Source organism: Tenrec ecaudatus, chromosome 13 (assembly GCF_050624435.1).
Source record: "Tenrec ecaudatus isolate mTenEca1 chromosome 13, mTenEca1.hap1, whole genome shotgun sequence".
NCBI lineage: Eukaryota > Metazoa > Chordata > Mammalia > Afrosoricida > Tenrecidae > Tenrec > Tenrec ecaudatus.
Window position 1 is genome coordinate 104,900,807 of NC_134542.1, and position 24,774 is coordinate 104,925,580.

General features: G+C 39.7%; 1 protein-coding gene across 1 annotated transcript in view; it reads left to right on the top strand.

Annotated features, from left to right (window-relative positions):
- The window catches only part of UGGT1 (UDP-glucose glycoprotein glucosyltransferase 1), a 180,414-nt gene that overhangs the window by 150,818 nt on the left and 4,822 nt on the right, over window positions 1-24,774 (top strand). The window contains exons 36-40 of the mRNA XM_075529977.1: window positions 234-416; window positions 5,062-5,222; window positions 9,334-9,448; window positions 22,797-22,913; window positions 23,341-23,506. Of these exons, the coding sequence (XP_075386092.1) occupies window positions 234-416; window positions 5,062-5,222; window positions 9,334-9,448; window positions 22,797-22,913; window positions 23,341-23,506 (742 nt within the window). The remainder of the gene's footprint in view (window positions 1-233; window positions 417-5,061; window positions 5,223-9,333; window positions 9,449-22,796; window positions 22,914-23,340; window positions 23,507-24,774) is intronic.

Below are 24,774 nucleotides of genomic sequence, written 5' to 3' on the forward strand. Positions count from 1 at the left end.
TGCTTCTTTTGGTGTCAAAGTCATTTTCCATAATTTGTTTTTTTAATAGCAGTCTCATAAGTATTTGTCTTTATGAAACTGACTAGTTTGCTGAGTATAATGTCTTTCAAATGTTTATAGGTAATCTTTTCTGTACTCATCTGTGAGTTATGAACTACTTATTTTGTTGAATGTGTTTTACTTGTGCCCTAATGTTTTTTAAAAACTTTATTTTTCCCTCTGTCTACCCTTAGGAGTTTATTCCTTACATGGCAAATGAGTACAATTTCCATTATGAACTTGTTCAGTATAAGTGGCCCCGGTGGCTTCATCAGCAGACTGAGAAGCAGCGTATCATCTGGGGTTACAAGATCCTCTTTTTAGATGTCCTCTTCCCTCTTGTTGTTGACAAATTCCTATTTGTGGATGCGGATCAGGTAAGCTCTCAAAAGCAAGATTTTAATTTAATGGCTTATATTAAAAGAAATAGAAGGTGCTTGTTTTTTTCTCCATTAAAATGAACTTCTTTTTCAACTTGTGAAAGTCAGACATGCTTATTTTATACTGTTTTAAAAATATGAACAGGTGTCACCCAAGTGTGGTCATTTAAAATATTGCATTTAACATATTTCTCCCTATACTTCTTCTGTATCCTTGTGATCAGATCACATATACTATATGGTATCTTAATTTAACTTCCTCTAACATGAAACCTAAACACTGATAAAAGCTGAAGCTCAGTGGCAGCTTGTCTGGGACAATGTGGAACTCTGCAGACGTCCTTGCTACCATCTGGATTTGGCTTAATTTAAAAGCATTTATGATTTTTGGAACATGCAAACTTGAAAAGTATAAATATTTCCCACCAAGCTTCTCCGTACTCTGAGATGGCCAATTCCCCAGTTAATTGTTTGACTGGAAGTGATGTAATATGTGCAGATGTTAGTTGGACAAAGGCTGTGTTCAAGATGACTCAACTTGAAATATGTTTTTAATATAATGGGTACTCTCCAGGATACAAAGAACCTTGGGGGTATAGTGGGTTATGTGTTGCACTGCTAGCTACAAGGTTAGCAGCTCAAAGTCACTCTGTGAGGGAAAGATCGTGCTTTCTACTCCTTGAGTGACAGTCTAGGAAACCCAGAGGGACGGTTTAACCCAGACCTGTAAGGTTGCTGTGAGTCAGAATAGACTTGATTGCAATGAGTTGTCCGGGATATGAATGTCTATCTTACAGGCAACAGTTACTTGTCCTTTAATGCCCTAACTGTGAACTGATTCTGTCATGGATGATAAAACAAACAGGGACAGACTAGAAGTTTTATAGTTAGGGTGATTCGTCAAAATAGCTAGAATGGGAAAAATTATGATTCAAAACCATGGAATGGGTGACTTGGAAGAGACATGGTGGGCTCTTTCAGGAGACTGATGGGTGAGATTGGATTATTGGTAGACTGGAGAGCCATACACATTCAAAAGGATGTAGTTGGCTATCATTTTTGACCAGGGAACTGCTGGATACCCTACATTATATTTTCAATGAATGTTTACATAGGAATTGAGCTTCCCATTCAACAGTTTGTACATACGTTGTTTAGTGATATTGGTTACATTCTTTACAATACGTGAACATTCTCTTTATTCCCATTGTGATTGTTCTGTTTCGCAAAGACCTGGTTTCACTCCCTGGCACTTTCTCTTGTCTTAAAGTAATTGTTGACTGTTAGTGTTCGGTGTGTTAGTAAAGGAGCTGATGGGTGTTCTTTGCTCCTTCGAGCCAATCTGTTATTTAACTGTCAGATGACTTCAAGGGTTACTTTTGGTTCAAAGGTTGAAGGGTATTTCAGAGCCGTAGACTTGAGAATCCTCTAATCCTTGCCAGTCCAGTAGGTCTAGTTTTGTTTATTCTTTGGGAATTTATGGTCCCATTCCATTTTCCTCCATCCACCAGCATTCATTTATTGTGTTCCTATTAAGAAAGGTCGGTAGGGGGAGCAGGCACCATCCTGTTCTTTGGTCACAGCTAAGAGTCAAGTGTTGGTGTGTATATCTGTCTTATGGACCGCTGTCCTTCTTTCAGACTTTGGTTTCTTCCTTCTCTTTTGCTCTATATGAGTAGAAACCAAAAATTGTATCTCAGGTGGCCACTCTCAAGAGTTAAAGACCCCAGACATTATGCACCAAACTAGGATGTAGAACATAAGTTTAGATATTAATACTGTGCCAACTGACTGATAGTTCTATGATACTATCCTAATCCTTCAACCTCAAAATTCAATCCCCTAATATTTGGTTATGTCTCGAAATTACCTGCCATTTTGCCCCTGTGTACTTTATTGCACTTGATTGTAACTATGAATAGGCTTGAGAAGAATGGGAATTCCAGAAAACTTCATTATGCTCGTGTGGAAACTACCTGGATCAAGAGGCAACTGTGCAAATAGAACAAAGGAATACTGTATGATTTATGATGAGGAAAGTCCGTGTCAGGGTTGTGTCCTTTCACCTTGTCCATTCAGTTTGTGTACTGGCATATATCAAGGAAGCTAGATTATGTGAAGAAGAATGCAGCATTAGTATTGGAGGAAGGCTTTTTAACAACCCTCCACATGCAGATGACACAATCTTGCTTGCTGAAGGTGAGGACTTGAAACACTTGCTGATGAAGATCATGGATTGCAGCCTTCAGTGTGGATTTCTTACAACTTAACAGTAAAGAAGACTGACATCTTCACAACTGGACCAATGGAGAAAAATTGAAGTTGTTGAGACTTTCCCCTTGCTTGCATAAATTATCAGTGCTCGTGGCGGCAGCATTCAGAAGCTTTGGGTAAATGTGGTGTCCAAGACCACTTTAAAGTGTTGAAAAGCAAGGGTGTGATTTTGAGAACTAAGATGTGCCCAAGCCAAGCTGTTGTATTTTTAATTGCCTCATATGCTTGTGAAAGTTGGACACTGAGTCAGTACGACTGAAGAATTGATACATTCAACTGTGGTGCTAGTGTAGAATATTGAAGATATCACGGACTGCTAAAAGAACCAACAACTCTGGCTTGGAGCAAGTACAGCCAGAATGTTCCTGAGAGGCAAGGTGGCATGTTATCAGATGAGACCCATCCCTGGAGAAGGACAATATGCTTGGTAAATTAGAGGGGCAGAGAAAAGAAGAAGGCTCTCAACAAGGTGGATTGACACAGTGGCTGCAACTATGGCATCAAACATAAGAACCGACTTGACAGTACTTAGCAACAACAACTATGTGAGACATTTCCTTGAGAAATCTCTTACCTGATTCTGCAAAGAAGGTCCATGTCCCTGGTGGTACTGTGGGGTGAGTGTTGAACTGCTAACCACAAGGTCAGCAGTTCAAACTCACCAGCTGCTCTGTCAAAGAAAGATGAAGTGGTCTACGCCTCAGAAATACTGTATAAGGTCACTATGAGTCAGAATTGACTCAGTGACAATTGGTTTGGGTTGCTTTATTGTATAATTTGTTTTATTTCTTTAGAGAACCCTGTCTAAAACCCCCTGTTAACACTAACAAACATTTATCTTTCTCTGGGCATCTAATTATAAAAGTAGGATCATACATACTATTCCCTATTTGAATGGCTTATTTCGCTTTTTATCCTCCCATTTCATCCACTTATATTTTACAGGCTCATAGTGATGATCATTTATGATTGCGTAGTATTTCGTTGGATATATCGAGCCTGGGTGGCTTAGTAGGTTACACTTTGGGCTGCTAACTGTGAGGTTAGCAGTTCAAAACCACCAGCTACTCCTTGGGATAAAAAGGGGACTTCTGCTCCCCTAAAGAGTTACAGTCTTGAAACCCACAGGGGCACTTCCACCCTGTCCTATAGGATCGCTCTGCATTAGATTCAACTCGATAGCAGTGAGTTCCTTTGTTTGTTTTCTGTATGTGGCACATTTGGTGGACATTTTTTTCACCCATTGGTGGGCACTTGGGTTGTTCACTTTTGCTGTCTTGCTAGTGTGAATAATGCTACAATGAGCATAGGTACACATGTACCTTTCTGTGTCTCTCTTGAGAGGTCGATAACACTCTAGGGTCTATCACCAGGTGAGGATTACTAGATAATAAGGTATTTTGTTGTTGTTCATAAGGTGTTTTTATTGCTAGCTGTTTGCGGCAGGAGCATACAGTTTTCTGTAGTGATTGTACCTTTTTATAGTCCCACTAGCAGTAGATACGTATTCTAGTCATCCCACATTCTCCCCAATATTTATTGTTACCTGGGTATTGTTTCATCCATACCATTTTAACTAGGTAAGAGTATCATTGTAGTTCCTGTTTGCATCGTCCTAATGCCTAATGATCATGAGAATCAATTTATGTGATTGAAGGTGGGTTTATCCCTACTTTTACTAGGTTATTTTTTTCTCTTTGAGTTGTAGATGTTTTCTATATCCTTTCAATATTAGACCTGTATCACTTATATCATTCCCAAGCATATAGATTTATTCTTTTGATAAACATTAAGTATTTGGCTTTTATGAGAAACCATTTATTTTGATTTTTTTGTTTTTACATTCCTTGTGTTTGATAATGTATCATTGAAAACAGTAAGGTTTCAAAGCTTTGCTGTTGTATTTTCTTCTAAGAACTTTATTGTTTTACATTTAACATTTAGGCCCTTGATCCATTTTGAATTTAGTTTTTATGTGTCATGTGAGTCTAATATAAGTTTTAATCCTTGTTCAGCTCTTACTTTATACCAGGCATTGTTCCAAGTATCTACCGACTAAAGGAGATCTTATTCCCTTTTTAGAAATGAAGAAATTGAAGCTAAGGAATTTAAATGTGGTTTATTTCTATTATGTTTAAAACAGTGTAGTACTTGACATACAGTAGTCTACGTATATCACATGTTAGTTGGTGCAACCAGCTAAAAAGTGGAGGAGCCCAGGCTGAGTCTGCTCTGTGTTAGCCTTTGCTGTTAACTAACTGCAGTGCTCGTCTCCGTCTGTGCATCTTGTAGCACTTTGTACTTAAGGAGACTGTGTGAGAGGTCTCTACAGGCTGCTTAAAAAGACTTTTGGTCTTCTTTTCTCCAGATTGTACGGACAGATCTGAAAGAGTTAAGAGATTTCAGTTTGGATGGTGCTCCTTATGGATACACTCCTTTCTGTGATAGCCGACGAGAAATGGATGGCTACAGATTCTGGAAGTCGGGGTACTGGGCCAGCCATTTAGCTGGGCGAAAATATCATATCAGGTACTGAATGAGGAGTGCTGGAAGTCATTCTCAGGGTTTTCCAGGTTTTTAAATAGCCAAGAGGCCATGGAAATAAGAGATCAATTGCTAATTATGGTTCTGCCATGAGTGCCATGTCTTTGTGATGACAGTGTACACACACCGGACAGTAGTAGAGCATCGGCACGTGGAAAGTAGCGTTATTGCTTACAACAAGAAGCTGTACAACAGACTTGTGGTCCAGCTCAAAAGCTGGCTAGGCAGAGATGGAACGCTTCTTTACATACCCCACTTTATCCTGTAGATGAAGGACTCAAAGGGCCTTCTTACCTTGGTCCTCCCGGACTAGGTTGGCTTGAGAACATCTCACATGGTTTCACCTAATAGCGTAACTGAAGGAAAGAGAAAATCCCTTGGCCATTTTTCTACCCCAAAGACTCTGTGGCCCATGATATGCCCTCCTGACCATCTGATGAGGAGGTGGTCAGACACCTGAGCCTCTAGCCAGGACTGGGTCTCTTTCACCGAGCTGCAAGTTTTAGAGCACCATTCCCCACAGTAGCCAGTACCACTGGAGGGCACTGGAACAATGCAAGAGCCTGCAAAAACAGCCCTGGTGGTGTAGGGGGTTACTAACATTGGGTTACTCACAGCACAGTCAATTCGAAACCACCAGCCTCTTCTCGGGGGAAAGATGAGAGTGTCCACTGATGAGGAGATCTATAGTCTCGGAAGCCCATAGGGACAGTCCCACCCTGTCCATAGGTCTCTGTGAGTTGGATTCAAACTGATGGCCATGAGTTTGGTTTGAGACTGTTTATCCTGGATTATGGGCTGTAGTATAGAAGGTTTTAGTGGTTAGGGGATGCTGAGAGTAGTTTTTTTTTTTTTTTACTGAAAAGGGGCAGAGTAGGCCAAGTAAGTTTGGGAAGCTGTGCTTTAGATGGTTGGGTTGCAGGGGCTTGTTCCTGATGCCCTAGAGATATTACTAGCAGGGGGAGGAATGTGCCATTAAGCTTGCCCACAGGGCTGCCTCCTTACGTTAAAAGTACTCCTAATGGTCTGCCTGGTTTTAATTTTATTTCTTTTTATATAGTCATTACTGGCTGCTATAGTTACTTATACTTATCTTTGTCAGAGCACTTGCCAGATTGTATTGAAATGATCAGTTTCTGATTTGTGATTTCTGCCCCTCAGAACACACAAGCACTTCACTGAAGATTGTCTGTACCATAGCACACACACTAACCAGGGGTTATACCTGAATTTTTTTTCTTGATGCTCTTTAGTGAGTGACTGCTATGTTCCAGACTGTGCTAGGCAGCTCAGGGCCTGGTGCTGGGAGCCTTACCATCTCAGCCTAAACTACCTTGCTAGAGAAGGATACCAAGTTAGCAACATGACATAAATATGCAGCCTACTAAATTATGTTCAAGAAACGTGAGGGAACCTGTGGACTGTATTCCTTAGTATTTGTAAGTAAGTTACAAGTTACTTAGTAAGTAAAATCAACCTGTTTATATAGGTGAATTGAAAGATCTCATGAAATGATCTGAACCATATAATTGCAGGAAAACTATTAGCCAATAAGCAAAAACTGTGGGGATGTAGTTCAGAGGCTGAGCAGGCTTTCTGTTTCTTAAAATTAATTTTTGTAATTTAAAATTGTGAGTAGATAATGCTAATTGAAAATAAAATTATGTATTTATATAGGTAGATATGAAGGGGCTTCAAGAAGTTCTTGGGAAATTCCATTATCTTTTCATCCTACTTTTACACAAAATTTTTAAGCTCCCTTGTATATGAGGGTAAATTAAATACTATTGTTTGAAAGTCATAGAAAACTTTACTAAGCAAAAATATCAAAACGGGAAGCTATTGTTTCTTGACATATCCTATACCCAGATCTATATACTTTTGAAGGCAGTGTTTCCATTTCTAATCTTTCCTTGGAGAATTCTGTCCTTCGTTTCCACCATGACAGAATGGCAATTTTAACACCCTCAAGGGACTTGCATCACGTTCCTTTTCAGTGTTCTTCTTTGGGAACAAAAATAATTATATGGGGAAAGAGCAGGGCTAGAGAGTGGAGGAGGTAAAATTTCCCAATGAAATTTTTTTTGAATTATTTATTTGGGGGCTCGTACAACTCTTATCACAATCCATACATATATCAATTGTGTCAAGCACATTTATACATTTGTTGCCATCATCATTCTCAAAACATTTTTTCTCCTTGAGCCCTTGAGCTTCTTATTTTATCCCTTCCCTCATGAACCTTGATAATTTATTAATTATTATTATTTTGTCATGTCTTACACTGTCCGACATCTCCCTTCACCCACTTTTGTGTTGTCTGTGATCGGTTCCCCCTTTCTTCCCTACCTTCCACTTCCCTTCCTGGTATCGCTACTCTCATTATTGGTCCTCAGGGGTTCATCTGTCATGGATTCCCTGTGCTTCCAGTTCCTATCTGTACCAGTGTTCATCCTCTGGTCTAGCTGGAATTTGTAAGGTAGAATTGGGCTCATGATAGTTGGGGTGGCGGGGGGCGAGGGAAGCATTAAAGAACTAGAGGGGAAAAAAAAGAACTAGAGGAAAGTTGTATGTTTCATCGTTGCTGTACGCACCCTGACTGGCTCGTCTCCTCCCCGTAACCTTCTATAAGGGGACATTCAGTTGCCTACAGATGGGCTTTGGGTCACCACTCCACACTCCCCCTCCTTCACAATAATATGATTTTTTAATCTTTGATGCCTGATACCTGATCCCATCGACACCTCGTGATCACACAGGCTGGTGTGCTTCTTCCATGTGGGCTATGTTGCTTCTCAGCTAGATGGCCGCTTGTTTATCTTCAAGCTTTTAAGACCCCAGACACTATATCTTTTGATAGATGGACACCATCAGCTTTCTTCGCCACATTTGCTTATGCAACTGCTTTGTCTTCAGCAAGCCTGCCACGAAGGTGAGCATCATGGAATGCTAGTTTAATAGAACAAAGTGCTCTTGCATTGAGGGAGTACTTGAGTCAAGGTCCAATGTCCATCGGCTACCTACCTATTAGACCTATAAATATATGTACATGCCTGTATATAGACCTCTATAAATGTCTTTTGCCTCCTAGTTCTTTCCTCTATTTCTTTTTACTTTCATCTTGCCCCACTTTCATGCTCAGTCTTCATTTGGGTTTCAGTAATTTTTCTCAATTACATTTCCCTTGATCAAGCCCTACCAGGCCTCTTATACTCTCCTCACCACCGATTTTGGATCACTTGTTCCCTTGTCCCGGGTTTGTTAACACCCACTTCCTTTCCCATGCCTCCCTTCTCCGGTCTGTTCTCTCCTCCAGATTCTTCATCCAGCCTATCTTATCTAGATAGACCTGCAGAGATAATAATATGCACAAAACAAGACAGAGCAAAACAAAACAACAGCAAAAAACAAATGACAAAAAAAAGATAAGTCTGTCAGTAGTTCAATGTGTATTTGTTGATCTTTAGGAGTTTTTTTCTAGTTGAAGCTGATGGGGTGCCACATTCTGGCCCCAATGTCTATTTTTGGTACTCCTCTGGGCCTTCTGCTCCTCTTGCTGTTCTGTTGGACGCCCTTAGTGTTTTGCCTTGGTGTGTTGGGGTCAGATCAGGTGCAATTCCCACACTGCTCAATGAAATTGTTATAGGACAACCATTACCACCCTCAAAGAATGAGCAAGTATATCATCATCACGGGAGCATAATCCTTGGTTCAAGTTTCCTCCCCTTATTTTCACCAGTGCAGTTTTCAATTTTCTTGACACTTTTTAATAATAAGCCCCTATGATTGGCCGTGTCCTTTGAGAAACTTTATCAATCCCTTTGGGATTGAGAAAAAAAATCAACCAAGCTGACCTTTCTGCCTTGAATTTTGAAAGCAATTAAGTAAACTGACAAACGAATGGTGGTGAGTATAAGTTTTGGCATAACTGCCAAGGGTGCCTTTAAAGTAGCACATGGTAACCTCTGCCTGTCCTGCAGGGCCTCAGTCTATCCTTTCAAAGAGAAGTCAGAATGCGTGATCAGTGATCTGATCCTTAATCCTTTGGGGTTTTTCTGCCGCAATTCATTTTAAAAACTGAGTGTTCTCTGTTCAGTGCGCTGTACGTTGTGGATCTGAAGAAGTTTAGGAAAATAGCTGCTGGCGACAGACTCCGGGGACAGTACCAAGGCCTGAGTCAGGACCCCAACAGCCTTTCAAATCTTGATCAGGTAAATGACCGTTTGTATGGTTAACATTTCAGTGATGAATCTTCAGTGTTGTTTCAGAAATGCGAGGAACCCTGGTGGAAGAGTAGTTACACATTGGGCTACTAACCAAAAGGTCAGCAGTTGGAAACCACAGGTTTTTCATTCCTGTAAGGACTTAGTCTTGGGAACCCACAGGGCAGTTCTGTCTTATCCTAAAAGCGTCCCTATGAGTCTCAATCAACTTGGTGGCAGTGAGTTTCAGAAATGCAGGGTTGGTTTTGGTTTATTTTTTTTCTTTTTCTGGAAGGTGTCTTAGGTCTTTATGAAAAAGGAATTTGAATGTATGTATGTGTAACATTTATCTGTTCTCAAGAGATCGTAGTGAAAAATGTCATGTGTGATGTTGGCTGAGGGGAAAGATGGATGGAAGGGGAGGATATTACTTCATTACTATGTCATTTTATTTTGTACCCAAGCTACTAAATAATCTGATAAATTCTGTCTGCTAGGTTCCATTTATTTCTCTGCTGCAGGAACTAAGTATAGAGTACACTATCGCAATTCCCTTTAGACTCTAGTAGAAACAATGGTGTCTTTCAAGAAGGTTAGCATTTTATCAGTTCTAGTATGCTTCAGAATTGAGTTATTATAGTTTAAGCTAACTAAGTACACAATTTCTTATATTTTAAGCATATTTTATTTTAATATAAGTCTAATTTTTATAAAACTTTATTGTGATGTATAGCACCCAGTAGAAAATTCACCAAACAAAAATATACAACTACACACACACACACATTTTTTTATGACAGGGCCTAAAGAGTTTTGGAAAATATGGAATGATAAGCTAATGGAATTTTCCCACAAACTTTTTGAAGCCCCTTCATAAATCAAAGAATGAGGAGAAAGCAAACATGCATATGCTGTCACGTAGACCAAGAACTGTACTATCGAGGCAGACTTTACCTTTAAAGGATCTGTTGCCGATTCAAGGAACTGACAAACTCTCCTGTGGACTCAACACTGAAATGCCCCGTGTGAGAAGAAGATGAGAGCTATCCCAAGGTTGCGGATCTGGAAGTCACTGGACTTCCGTTCAAACCTTTAGCTTTTGAGGTTGCCTAATAATTGACAGCTTAAGACTAATATATTTGTCACTTTCATATTTTCTCTGCTTGTGAAAAAAATTTAATTTATTTTTGTTTTCCAACAGTTTTTTTAAAAAAATGCTTTTATTGGGAGCTCTTATATCTCATCACAATCCATACATTCTTCCAATGTGTCAAGCACATTTGTACATATGCTGCCATCATTTTCAAAGCATTCTCTTTCCACTTGAGCCCCTGATATCAATTCCCCCATTTCGTTCCCCTTCCTCCCCCACCCACCTCACTTACAAATCCTTGATAAGTTATAGATTATTTTTTCCATGTCTTCCATTATCCTCCGTCGCCCCTCACCCACTTGTATTTAACCCTCCTTAATTTCTGAAACAGAGTTCAATCACTTAAGTATTTTCATATGTATAAGTGAGCATTCTGTGTGTTTTAGTCTAATAAACCTTCCTATGTATGTATATTTTCCTTATCTCAATACTAATTTAAATTCTATGCCATTGAGTAAATTAATGGTACTATTATTAGAATTGCCAGGGTCCCATGGAGCTTTCTTATACTATCTCTCAAGACCCTGAGAATGCTGCCACTGAAGTAGACTAAATATAGATATTAACTTTAGATATATGAATAGATTTTGAGCTTGCACTCAATTATAAGCCCTAATTTCAGAATAATTCATTCTTATGATGTGGTCATGCTCTATACTTATCCTCCAGAAATGATCACTGGAGATAGGCGTGCTATAACAAAGTATAGAAATCAGATGATGCCTGGCCATCAGAAAAATTAGCATCTGGGGTCTTAAAGACTTGTCTTAAAACAAGCAGGCCTCTGAGTGAGACATCGCCTAAATTGGCATGGAAGAAGCACACCAGCCTCTGTAATCCAAGGATTTTAAACAATAAAATCCATGATCAGAGTAGGGAATTACATGAAAGCTTAAGTACTGAGTACTCAGTTTGCAGAAAATTGTGGATGATAGTGAAAACCCAAAATCCATTTGCAGAGTCCCCACTTGGATTAAATTTCCATTGAATTCCTCCTGCCCATCAACCAGGGTTACAAATAATCTTGCCTCCGGATAAAGTGCATTCGAAAGAACATTACCTCCACCTGTGTGACGAACCCAAGGAGGGACAGCCTCCCTTGGGAGTTTGCCTGGGTATGTTCTAGATGGAGATCATCACACTGAGGTTCGCAGTCATGTATCATGCACTGAGACAAGTCTCATAATTTCCTCTATCTACTGCAATGTATGTATCCAAACAGGGCTCAGTTCCCACTCTGGTAATACCATCTGTGACTATGTGCTGTTTATTGATCTGACACCAATTATGTATTTGTGACAGTTTTCCTTAACCTATCACTCCCACTTAAAAAAATCATTTTATTGGGGCTCATACAACTCTTATCACAATCCATACATACATCAACTGTGTAAAGCACATTCATTACCCTCATCATTCTCAAAACATTTGCTCTCCATGTAAGCCCCTAACATCAGTTCTTCATTTTCCCCCTCCCTCTCCACTCCTCACTCCCTCATGAACCCTTGATAATTTATAAATTATTATTTTGTCATATCTCACCCTGTCCGACATATCCCTTCACCCACTTTTCTGTTGTCCATTACCCAGGGTGGAGGTTATATGTAGATCCTTGTTATCAGTTTCCCCTCTCTACCCCACCCTCCTTCGACCCTCCCGGAATTGCCACTCTCATTACTGGTCCTGAAGGGATCATCTGTCCTGGATTCCCTGTGTTTCCAATTCCTATCTGTACCAGTATACATCCTCTGGTCTAGCCAGATTTGTAAGGTAAATTGGGGAGGAAGCATTTAGGAACTAGAAGGGCTTTGGGACCCCCACCTTGCACTCCCCCTCATTGACAATATGATTTTTTTTTGTTCTTTCATGCCTGATACCTCATCCCTTCGACACCTCGTAATCACACAGACTGGTGTGCTTCTTCTATGTGGACTTTGTTGCTTCCAAGCTAGATGACCCCTTGTTTACCTTCAAGCCTTTAAGACCCCAGATGTTATATCTTTTGATAGCTGGGAACCATCAGCTTTCTTCACCACACTTGCTTATGCTCCCATTTCAGCGATCTTATCTGGGAAATGAGCACACAATGATATGATTTTTTTGTTTGTTTTTTGATGCCTGATAACTGATACCTTCGGCACCTCATGATCACACACGCTGGTATACTTCTTCCCTGTGGGCTTTGTTGCTTCTTAGCTAGGTGGCCGCTTATTTACCTTCAGGTGTTTAAGACCTTAGATGCTATATCTTTTGATAGCCAGGCTCCATCAGCTTTCTTCACCACACTTGCTTATGCACCTGCTTTGTCTTCGGCGATCATGTCGGGAAGGTAAGCATCATGGAATGCCAGTTTAATAGAACAAAGCGTTCTTGCATTGAGGGAGTACTTAGGCCTCTTATCCCATTTTTAAAAGTACTGTACATCAGCAAACCCTTGAACACCATTATGACCTTATGCTAATGGTCTCCTTCATCTGGATAATATATATTTGTCTTGTCTTTGTCCCATTTAAGAGTTGAATGAGTGTTCTTTTAAGAAAGAAATAAGCTATTACCAGTTCATAGAAGCCATCCTCCTCCTCTGAGAAATGTACCCAGCAGCCCGACATGTAATTACTTCATTACTTTTCTTTATAATAGTATTTCCTCCTCAAGCATGTTTTCTAAACACTTTAGTTAAGCTTTTTTCCTCTATCTCAATGGAATCATACAAAGAGATGTTCTTTTGAGTCCCATTTTTTTGGTTAGTATTGTTTATTGGAGTCACTCTTGATATTATGTTTACACTACATTGTCTTTAGCCATTCTACATTTAGGCATTTTTTTTCTTTCAGTTTTTTTACTACCTTGAATGATAATACTTGCATATTCTTGTACATGTCTCAGTATATGTGCACATGCATTTCTATTGCGTGTGCAAAGCTTAACAGTGAAATAGCTGGCTCATATGGTACCTCTTTACTAGATAATACCCATCACTTGTCTGTCAGTTTGTTGTACTGTCGTTGCTTGTTTGTTGCTGTGATACTGGAGGCTGTCACTGGTATTTAAAATGCCAACAGCAGGACCCAAAGTGACCCAGTTTTAGCAGAACTTACAGACGAAGGCAAGACTACGAAAGACTCGGCTCCTTGTGTCTGAGGAAGTACCTGCTAAAAACCTTATGCATGGCTTTCAAAAGTTGTCAGATACCGAAGGCCTAAAGAGGAAGCAGAACATTGACAGAGATAGTGCTGGAGGATGGCCCGCTCAGGTCAGAAGGCATGAGATGTGCCTGAGGCGGAGCTGTTTTATCCAAGTAGAGTTAACCATGGTAATAGGAATGGAGTAAAGCCTGTGGTAGCAGAGCCTTGGGATCTCCATTTGCTGACGGGCACAACTCAAAGTGAGAAGAAACAGCTGCACACAGCTACTCATCAGAACTTGGAGTGTACGCAGTACGGATGTCCGAAGCTGTCATAGTGGAAATGGAGTGCGTAATAATCAATGCTGTAGGCATTACTGAGGCAAAGCGGACTGGTATTGGCCATTCTGAACCAGAAAATCATATGTTTTAGTATGCGAGGAATGACATAACTAAGAGGAATGGCGTTGAATTCATAATCGAAGAGGACATTTCAAGATCTATTTTGAATACAGTGCAGTACATTATTCTATTAAACTGGCATTCCATGATGCTCACTTTCTCTGTGATTGGATTTCCTTGAAGGCAGGTAGGTATAATCCTATCAATACAACTATTATTTAAATGTATTCACCAATCACCAAAGCTAGTGATGAAGTACTTGAAGAATTCTTCCAATGACTTCAGTAGGAAATGGACCAAACATCCAATCAAGATGCATTGATAATTATTGGTGATTGGAATGCAAAAGTTGGAAACAAAGAGGAAGGAACAACAGTTGGAAAATCTGGACTTGGTGATTGAAACAAAGCTGGAGATGATCACATGGTAGAATTTTTCACAACCAACTATTTGTTATAGCAAATGCCTTTTTCAACAACACAAAGGTGACTCTACACATGGACTGCCCCAGAGGGAATACACAGAAGTCAAATGGACTACATCTGTGGGAAGGCACGATGGAGAAGCTCAACATCAGAGAAAACCAGGCTAGGGACAAACTGTGGGATAGACCATCAACCACTCATATGTAAGTTCAGATTAAAGGTGAAAAAAATTAAAACAAGTCCACAGGAGCCAAAATACAATTTTGAGTATCCCACCTGAATTTCAAGAACAGAATTGCTGCGTTGAGCACTAACTGACAGAAAACCTGATGAGCTATAGGAAGACATGATCATAATTTATAAAGAAAGCAAAATATCATTAAAAATACAGCAAAGAAAGATTGCAGTGGTTGTTAGAAAAGACTCAATACTTGCTTGCTCTTAACTAAGCCACATGGAAGAAATAGTGAAGTCAAAGAACTGAACAGCAAATTTCAAAGAGAATCTTGAGAAGACATAGTAACTTATTATTATGAAATGTGTACAGCCTTAGAGTTAGAAAATAAGGAGGAAATAAAAAAGGAAGAAAAAAAAGGAGGAACACACTCAACAGATCTTAAACTGAAAGAATTAATAAAGAAATTCAAGCTGAGAGTTGAAATATTGTAGGAAAAGTATCGGATGATGCAGGAAGCACTGGAGAAAGATGGGAAAAATACTCACAGTCACTACCAAAAAAGAACTAGCCGGCATCCCACCATCTCAGGAGGCAGCATGTGTGGCAAGAACCAGTGGTGCTAAAGGAAGACGCTCAGGCTGCACTGAAAGCATCGGCCAAAACCAAGGCTCCTGGCACTGATAGAATTGAAATGTTTCCACAAGCGGATGAAGCACTAGCCGCACTCATTCTTTTAGCCAGGAAATTTGAAAGGACTAATCGGAAGAGATCCATTTTTGTACCTATTCCAAACAAAAGTGACCCTATAGAATGCTCACATTATAGAACAATATTAACATCACATACAAGTAAAACAACTGCAGCAGTACATTGACAGGATGCTGCCAGAGGGCCAGGCCGGATTTAAAGGAGGACATAGATTCTGTATCAAAGAACAAGGGTATCGGTGCTAATGTCAGCTGCATCTTGAATGAAAACAGAAAGAGAAGAAGGGAGAGAGAGAGGTTTACTTGTGTTTTATTGACTGTGCCAAAGCATCCCATTGTGTGGATCATAACACACTCTGGATTGCCTTGAGAAGAATGGGAATTCCAGAACACTTCATTGTGCTTCTGTGGAACTTGTATATGATTGAGGCAGTGGTGGAAACAGAACAAGGGAATAATGTATCATTTAAAATCAGAACAGGTGTGTGTCAGGGTTGTATCCTCTCACCATGCTTATTCAATCTGTGTGTGACTAGCTGGTCAGAACAACTAGATTCTATGAGGAATGCAGCATCAGGCATGGAGGAAGGCTTCTTAACAACGCGTACTCCGCAGATGACAGTACCTTGCTTGCTGAAAGTGCGGAGGGCTTGAAGCACTTGCTGATGAAGATCAAGAATTGCAACCTTCAGTGTGGATTACAATGAAATGTCAAGAAGACCAAAAGATAACATGGTAAATGGAGAAAGAGTTGAAGTTGTCATGTAGTTCATCTTGCTTGGATCCACATCAATGCTCATCAAAGCAGCAGTCAAGAGATCAAAAGATGGGTTGCATTGGCTAAATCTGTTGCATAAGACCTCTTCAGAATATTGAAAAGCAAGGATATTGCTTTGAGGACTACAGTGTGCTGACCCAAGCCAGGGTATTTTCAATGGCTTCATATGCATGTGAAAGTTGACCGTGAATAAGAAGCCATAAGAAGAACTGATGTATTTGAATTGTGCTGGTAAGAAGGTTGAAAGTACCAGACTGCTAAAAGGGCAAACAAGTGTCTTGTGTTCCTTAAAGGCAAGGTTGGTGAGACTTCGCCGTACATATTTGGGCATGTTACCAGGAGAGGCCAGTCCTAGGAGAACATCACCCTAGGTGAAATAGAGGAGGACCCTCAACAAGATGGATTGGCTCCGGAGCTGCAGTGATGGCTCGAGCATGTGTACAATTGTGAGCACAGTACAGGATCAGACAGTGTTTCGTTCTGCTGTACAGAGAGTCTCTATGAGTTACAGCTGTCATTGGTCCCTAACAACAACAGATAATACCAGTTTCCAAAGGGATACCGATATATACTCCCATCAACAGAATAAGCGTTCTTGTTGCTTCACAATTTGATCAGTACTTACTGTCAGTCTGTAGAGCCCTGATGGTGTGGGTTACAAGGTTCAAAACCATTCTAAGGGAGAAAGAAAGGGTTTTCTAGTCCTGTAAAAAGATCCAGTATCAGAAACCCGCAAGGGCAGTTCTGCTTTGCCCCATCTGGTTGCCATGAGTCAGCATCGACTTGAGTGCCGTGAGTTTGATTTTTGAGTTTATTGTCAGTCTATTAACAACATGGTGGGTGTAAGGTGGCCCCTCATTGTAGGTTCTAATTGGGACATTTATTATATTTACATTGAATATATTTACTGGTAAGGTAGGTCTTACATTTGCCCTATTATTTTTGCTTTCTATATATCTTTTCTCTTCTGGATTCTTAAGTTCTTCCATTATAGTTTTTTACCTTGTTATTCCTTCACTGGAAATTACCAAGGCATTTTCCTAATGGTTGCCCTGCGATGACTATTAACAGCTTCACCCATATAAAAATACTGTGAATGTGACATTTGACCTCTTCTGATTTCATGAGAGAATCACCATCAGCAGCATCAGCAGCCCAGTGCCCAGTCCTTTGAGGTTGGAGTCGAGCGTACCTCCCCACTTCTCACACTAGTTATCCTTCCCACAACATCCTGTTCTCAACTGGGTTCCATACTTCATCGCAATAGCCATACAGAACTCATAGGGGAGTTAACAAACTAAAATTTGGAATCTGAAATGCTCAGGACCAATTTTTTTTATCAGGACAGCCTCTTTTGAACCATACCTACATGCAGGCCTCTGTCTGGTTCTCAGTATCTCAGCCATAAGATCCCTTGACCTCTGCCTCGCTCAATCACTGTACAGAGCTCTTTTCATACTGCCAATAAATCCCCAGAGGGCACTCCACTTCACCATAAACCTCAACTCAAAGGCACTCAGCTCTAACGCTGAGGGTCAGCAAACCTAGCTTCCTCAATTGAGTGCCTCGGGACACCTTGCCCTGAAGGTGAGCCTCCTACCTGAGAGCACTTAGTTTTGCTGAGAGCTAGAAGTCCACCACCACTCTGCCTTGTGCTCTGACTCTGCCACTTTGCCCGTTTTGATGGTGTCACCAATTTCTGTCTCCTCTTGGATCTAGGCGGTGTAGCACGCAGGAATCTTAGGCTCCAGAGGTAGCCAATTCTTGATTGTAGTGACAGCTCCCTGCCTACTTCTCAGAAGGCTCATTTTATACCCTGCTGGGTGGCAAAATTGACCAATCCATGTTTTCACAATCAATCCTGCTAATAGTTGATCACAAGTAAATCCTGTCATCTGTCAGCATCTTCCCCCACCTTCTCTTACCCTTACCCATTTGGTGTGATTTATAGGGTATGGCCAGAAGAGCCATGTCAAGTAAATCACTGCGTCATAATAACAATCTAGTTGCAAAGTCAGCAAGGGAAGGCAAAAAGACCCTCAACAAGACCATGTGACTGAGTAAGTGCGAGCACAGCCATTGTGCTTGCAGCTCAAGGCTGGGTAGGGTTTCATTCTGCTCTGCACAGAATTGCTGTGAGTCCGAATCAACTACGCTTCCATTGTGATTTCTTCCCTGTCGCTTTTAGTTATTTAGAAGTGAATCTATGCAATTTGCTTATTTTATTAATTTCTAGTTCGATTGTCTTATGGGTAAAGAACATACTCCTTACGATTTCAGGCTTTTTGACGTTTGAGGCGTGCTTGGTGACTAGATCTGTCCAGGTGTAGTGAACGCATGGGTTTGTGTACCCTGCGGGTGTTCGCTCTTATGTAGTCCTCATAAAGAATACTTCATCTGGGGCCGCTGCACCACTTCAGGTTTCCATTTATTGTTACTAAAAACTTACCCTACCAGTGCATGTTTCTTCCATCGTTTTACTGTCAACTTTTTTGTTTTCTTCTATTCCTTATAAATTAGTTATATTGCTTTCACTCAGCCCTTATCATTTAACTAAATCATCCCGTTAATGTGCAGTCAAGGAACCATTGATAACTTTATTTTCTGCAGCATCCCACTTATTCTACATTCCTTTTTTTCTTTGTTTTGCTTGCTTTTTCATCCCTTTTATTCTTGTTATTCAGTTTCTTTCACAGTGAGAAAATTTTATCTTTTTAGTTTCCCTTCTATTAGCTTAAAAGTTCCATACTCTTTTGGTGATTATCCTAGATAGCCCAGTATAAAGAGTCCAATTTTAATTGGGTACTCGTGTACCCACCTGGCAGATAATGGAAAAACAGTAGAATAATATTTTTCAAATTTTACTACATATAAAAGTTACTTGGTGAACTTATTCCTAGCCTCTAAAGATTCTGATTCAGTATAATGAGATGCAGTAGAATATCCATATCTTTTTTTAAAATTAGATTTATTGAGCTGTACCTCATGTTGAATGCCCCAAATTCTGTTAAGGAGCCCTGGTGGCATAGTGGTTATGCATTGGGGTGCAGACTGCAAGATCAGCAGTTCAAACCACCAGTTGCTGAGCAGGAGAAAGCCTAGACTGTCTAGTCCTGTACAGTTCCTCTCAGAAGCTCCCAGGAGCAGCTCCGCCCTGTCCTAAGCCGTCCCCAGGAGTTAGGGACTTGATGGCAGTGAGGCTTGTTTCGTTGGACTCTTGTTGACTTCATTTTTCCTCTTTCCAACCTAAGTGCCTTGTTCTCCTGTATATTTGACCTCTATATTTCAAGCCCCTGAAAGTACTATTCTCATTTAATGTTGTCAGTATTTGTTAAGACTTATATTTACCCTTTATGCTACTGACTTGTCTTTCTTCTAGTTTTGATTGTCTGAACATATTTTTGTTTTATCTTTTTCTTAAAGAACATTTTGATGTGGTTTAAAATCACAAATTGGGGGTTATCTTATTTTAAATATTCTTTTCCAGTGTTTCATTTGAAAAGTTACCTGACATTTTAGGTGTTACTGTTTTTTTTCCTTCTAAAAAATATATTTTAAAATTTATTTTCAACCATTTTATTGGCATATAATTCACATATTATACAATTTAATAATTTCAATCACATCAATGAGTTGTAGAGTCATCACTGCAATCAGTTTGAAAACATTTTCTTTGTTCTTATACCCATTGTTATTATCTCCCCATTTCCCCCAACCTCCCCACCATAGCCCCAAGGAAACATTAATCCAGTTACTGTCCCTATAGAGTTACCTACCCTGGCTTTCATGTACAGAAAATCATTTTTTTAATAAATGACAAAGTGAAATAGAAGAAAGTCTCAGTCAAAAAGAAAACCGAAAATATTAAAAATTAGAACAAATTTTAAATGGGTCAGAAGGGAGATAAAATGATAAGATGTTAACTTTTAATCTGGCTGCATCTGCAATAATCCACTTTCCAATGTATTCTGCATGAGAGCTAAGCTATTCACATCCCTGGTCTGTGGTCAGCGGGGATTTACCAGAGGCTGAACCCACGTGAATTTCTACTGCACTTTTTTCTCTTTTTAAAACTGAAACAACTTTCAAATGGGTTAGAAAGGAGATCAAATGATATTACATTTTAACCTAAGTACAGGTCTGCCATAATCAACTTTAAATCTTCACAGGAGTAGAGAGCCTCATCTGTTTCCTTGGGAGCTATCTGCCTTTTGCATCTTGCTAGGTTTGTAAAATTTTCTTGTAAGGATTTTGGCAGATTTTAAACATTTTTGTTTGTCTTACTTGATCTCTTTAGGGGTTTCTTGATCCACCACTTGACTTTGTTGTTTCATCAATTTTAGAAAAGTTATCTGCCATTTTTCTTGAAGTGTTTTTGCTTTCTTTTCTCCTTCCTCCTGTAAAAGTCCTGTTAGACTTTTTCACCTAATTCTATAATTCTCTAGTTCTCTTTTCTACATTTTATTATTTTAGTTTCTCTGTGCTTCCTTATGATTGTTTTCCTTTGACCCATCTTCCACTTCACTAATTTTATGTTCAGCTTTGTAATTTATTGACCCTTTTGTTTGTTCCTTAAATTTTTTTTGTTTCTTAATTTTTGTTAGCACATTGTTTAGTTTGTATTTGCATTTGGCTGTTTTTTTTTTTACAATTTCCAGTCTTTTCTGAAATTCTTGATCTTATTTTTTATTTTGTTTGGTTTTAATAAGTATTATTGAAGCCTGATAATTTCTGTTATATTTTTGTTCTGTTGTTACTTACATAACTATATTCTCTAAATTTTTATGTTTATAGACCTGTTGATGAAAATAATTTGAGGTTTAGAATAGCACTATCATCTGACGAAGAAAAATTATTTATTTATTTCTCTGGAAATGTAGAGTTATTTTAATCTAGTTTTAGTTGTTGGTGATTTTTAGTTGGACTCCTTCACGAATTTAACTCATCAGGTACATTTATTTGGTGCACCAATCCAAGGCAAGGGGTTTCACTAGATCTTTTCCCTCACCCACCACCACAGGTTTTAGTTACCAAACTTTGTCACCTTAGCCCTGGACAACTCACAAAAGACTCAGAAACACCCACTATAGCATGTGACACCAGGCAGACATCAACCCCAGAGAGCAGGTTCACCTTTCTGGGCCTCTGCTCTCCTGTGGCCAAATAATTCTTCACTGCTGTCTTATTTCTGGCACTTTCAAGCCTCTGTTTTGCCTGATTTATTCAGCTCTTCTACTTTCCCTCACCAGAAGCATTAATCTCATCTGCCTGGTTCACCAATACTGGAAGTAGAATTCTACTTTTTTAAAGCTAATATAGAATTAGAACTGATACTATTTTCTTGCTTCAGTTATTTGCTAGAGTATTGTAAAAGTTTGTTTGTAAAAGTTTACTTGAAGCTGGGATACGTTGAGTGTAGTATTTGGTATCTTTTTTTTAATTGGGGGCTCTTATACCTCTTATTACAATTCATACATATATCCATTGTGTCAAGAACACCTGTACATTTGTTGCCATCATCATTCTCAAAACATTTTCTTTCTACTTGAGTCCTTGGTATCAGCTCCTCATTTTTTCCCTCCCTCCCTCACCTCTTCCCCATGAACCCTTGATAATTTTTAGACTAGAACATGTATACTGGCACAGATAAGAGCTCACAACACAGGGAATCGTGGACAGATAAACCCCTCAGGACCAATAATGGGTGTAGCGCTACTAGGAGGGGAAGAGAATGGAAGGGGGGGTTGGGGGTGACGGGGAGGAAGGGTGAACTGATCTTAATGACCAAGGTATGGCCCCGTCCCAGGGGGGTGGACAACAGAAAAGTAGATGAAAAGAGAAAGCGGTCAGGGTAAGACATGAAAAAAAAATTTTTTTTCAGTATTTGATATCTTATCTTTTAACTTGTTGGAAAGTTTTGATAAGGAGAAAAATTGCAGCTATTTATTTTGTAGCAGTGTCCAGAAAGGCTATCGACAGGTGTTGACTATGTAATTCTTTATACCAATATATTAGTTGATCATTGTTGTACATTTTAACCTATTACATTTATATTCCATGTTAGTCTTAAGACAGTTGAGCAATTTTACTGTGACACACTGGAAAGAGAAAACTTCAAAGCATAAAGTAGTTTCGAAGGAGATGTAGATCACATTTCTTTAGAATCTGGCTCAGCAGACAGGGCAGACTCAGAAGACTTCCTTTATGCGAATGCTTATCTAAAAGTTTTTAGGCTGCTTATTATGTGGAACCCATTTGTGGGTTCCATAAATTTAGAGATGACATTCTGTGAGTAAAATCTTTAGCTTCTCTAAGGTGTTGGGAAACCAGTCACAAGGTTGGTGATTTTAAACGTTCCAGCTGCTCCAAGGGAGTTGAAACTGGCTGCTCCCAGAAAACTTCACAATCTTGGACACCCAGCATAGGGTTGATATAACTTGGAGTTAACTCCTGGCGGTGGGTTTTTAAGGCTTTTGGTAAGCACTCTTTTAGTTCTGAGAATATGGTATTAGCATATGCACATAGTAAATTAACATTGCCAAATTGCAATGTCAGTATTTAAATTTCCCCTTTATTTTCCTACCCAACAGGATTTGCCCAATAACATGATTCATCAGGTGCCCATTAAGTCTCTCCCTCAAGAATGGCTTTGGTGTGAGACTTGGTGTGATGAGGCCTCTAAGAAAAAGGCTAAGACAATTGATTTGGTAAGCCGTTCATAGTTGTTACCTGCTTCTTCACCCGTGTGATGCCTGTGGCCACATAGCTTAAGCATTGTGGAACATTGAGTCGTAATTTCAGCACCTCTCTCTACTTGCAGCCGGAGATGAGAGAAGCCCCGTGTGACTGTTCTCACCATTTACAATGCAGGAAGTCACTGCTTGACGTCTCAATCCGCTGGCTGTATAATTTTTCCAGAGAGACTCTTGGTTCTCTTTGCCTTCGGACAGCACCTCTGAGGTGCACACAAGTTCAGTGTGGCTTCCTAGCCCATTTCCCGTACCGTGTTCCTTCTGATATATGCCATCTCCCTGGTCCTCAGTCTTGTTCATGTACAGACCAGAAATGCCTTTGAGTTTTATATAATGTGCCTTTTCTTAAACTCAGCTGAAGTGCGCCATCTTGTTTTCACAGTGTAATAATCCAATGACCAAAGAACCCAAACTGGAAGCAGCTATGCGAATTGTCCCTGAGTGGCAGGACTATGATCAAGAAATCAAACAATTACAAACCCGCTTTCAAAAGGAGAAAGAAACAGGGCCACTTTCTAAAGAGAATAAGACAAAAGAGTCAAACCAAGGTAAATACAAACCTTTAGCTTTAGTATGTGTACGTTTCTCATTTCTATTTATTGCACAAACAACATAATGAAGAAAAGGGAAATAAAAACTACCGAATCATTAATCCTTCCACACCAACAGCAACCAGCTCTAAAGTCCCATTTTCCTTTTCAGTTGCCCTTCTCAACAGTTTTCTATCAGTGCGCTGGATGGCTGCTCTACTGACTTTTAGAGAAGAGGTGCTTCCTTTTGAGTGTGTTGTGAGTTGTTTGCAGGGGTAGCTCTTCCCCGAAACCTGGCTACTCTGGATGCATCCTGAATTCAAAGGGGGGTGTTTGTAAAAGTTTGGAAAGAGTTTTGGGGTAGAACCAAGGATGAAGCATTGGACTGCCAGCATAAAGACTGGTGACCTGATAGCCTCTGTAACGCAGCCTAGAGCAGGATGGCGTACAGTATCACTGCCCTGCAAGGAGCCGCATTGGAATGCCCTGTGCGGTATAGGGAAGAACGTGGAATGAAGTTCACAATCGTAAAAAAAAGACCAGACGTACTAGTCTGATACATTGATGGAACTCGTGAGACTTTGGCGCTTCAGTTACCCAGTGACTTAGTTTTCAACCGGCCAGCACACAGGCTGCTGGAGGTAAGCAGTAGCACGAGGGAAGTGTGCATTCCTTAGAAACAGCACCCTGTCAGGGTCACAAGAGCAGCAGCACCTGCTCAAAGACAAAGGTTAGGAGAGAAGTAGAAAGGATGGAAAAAGGATGAATGTTGTGTCATTGTGGAATCAGAATAAATGACACACACACACAAAAGTGTATGAATTGTTGAATTGGAAGACTGATTCGTTCTGTAAGCCTTCATTCAATTCACAATAAAAAGCTTTAAAAATTATGTTAAGTTAGAAAAGAAGACAAGCTGGCTATTTATTTCTGAAAGATGACAGCCTGGAAAGCTATGGAGCAGCTTGACTGCAAACCTAGGTCTGCATGCGTTGGAACTGACTGACACCAATGACAACAATATGCAAATGTAATTTAATATTTCGGTGGTGATGGTTTATTGGTTTTGTGATACATAAACCAAACCCTGATGGTTTTGTTTTTGTTTTGTCTTTGTTTTCTTTCTCCCCCGCCCCATTTATTTATTTGTAAAGATCATTTTATTGGGGCCTCTTTTAGCTCTTATAACAATCCATATATCAATTTTGTTTTGTCTTTCATTAAGTTTGACAAGTTGCTAGTTAATAGAAAAAATGAAGGCAAAGCATAATATGGATTTTGTGGAA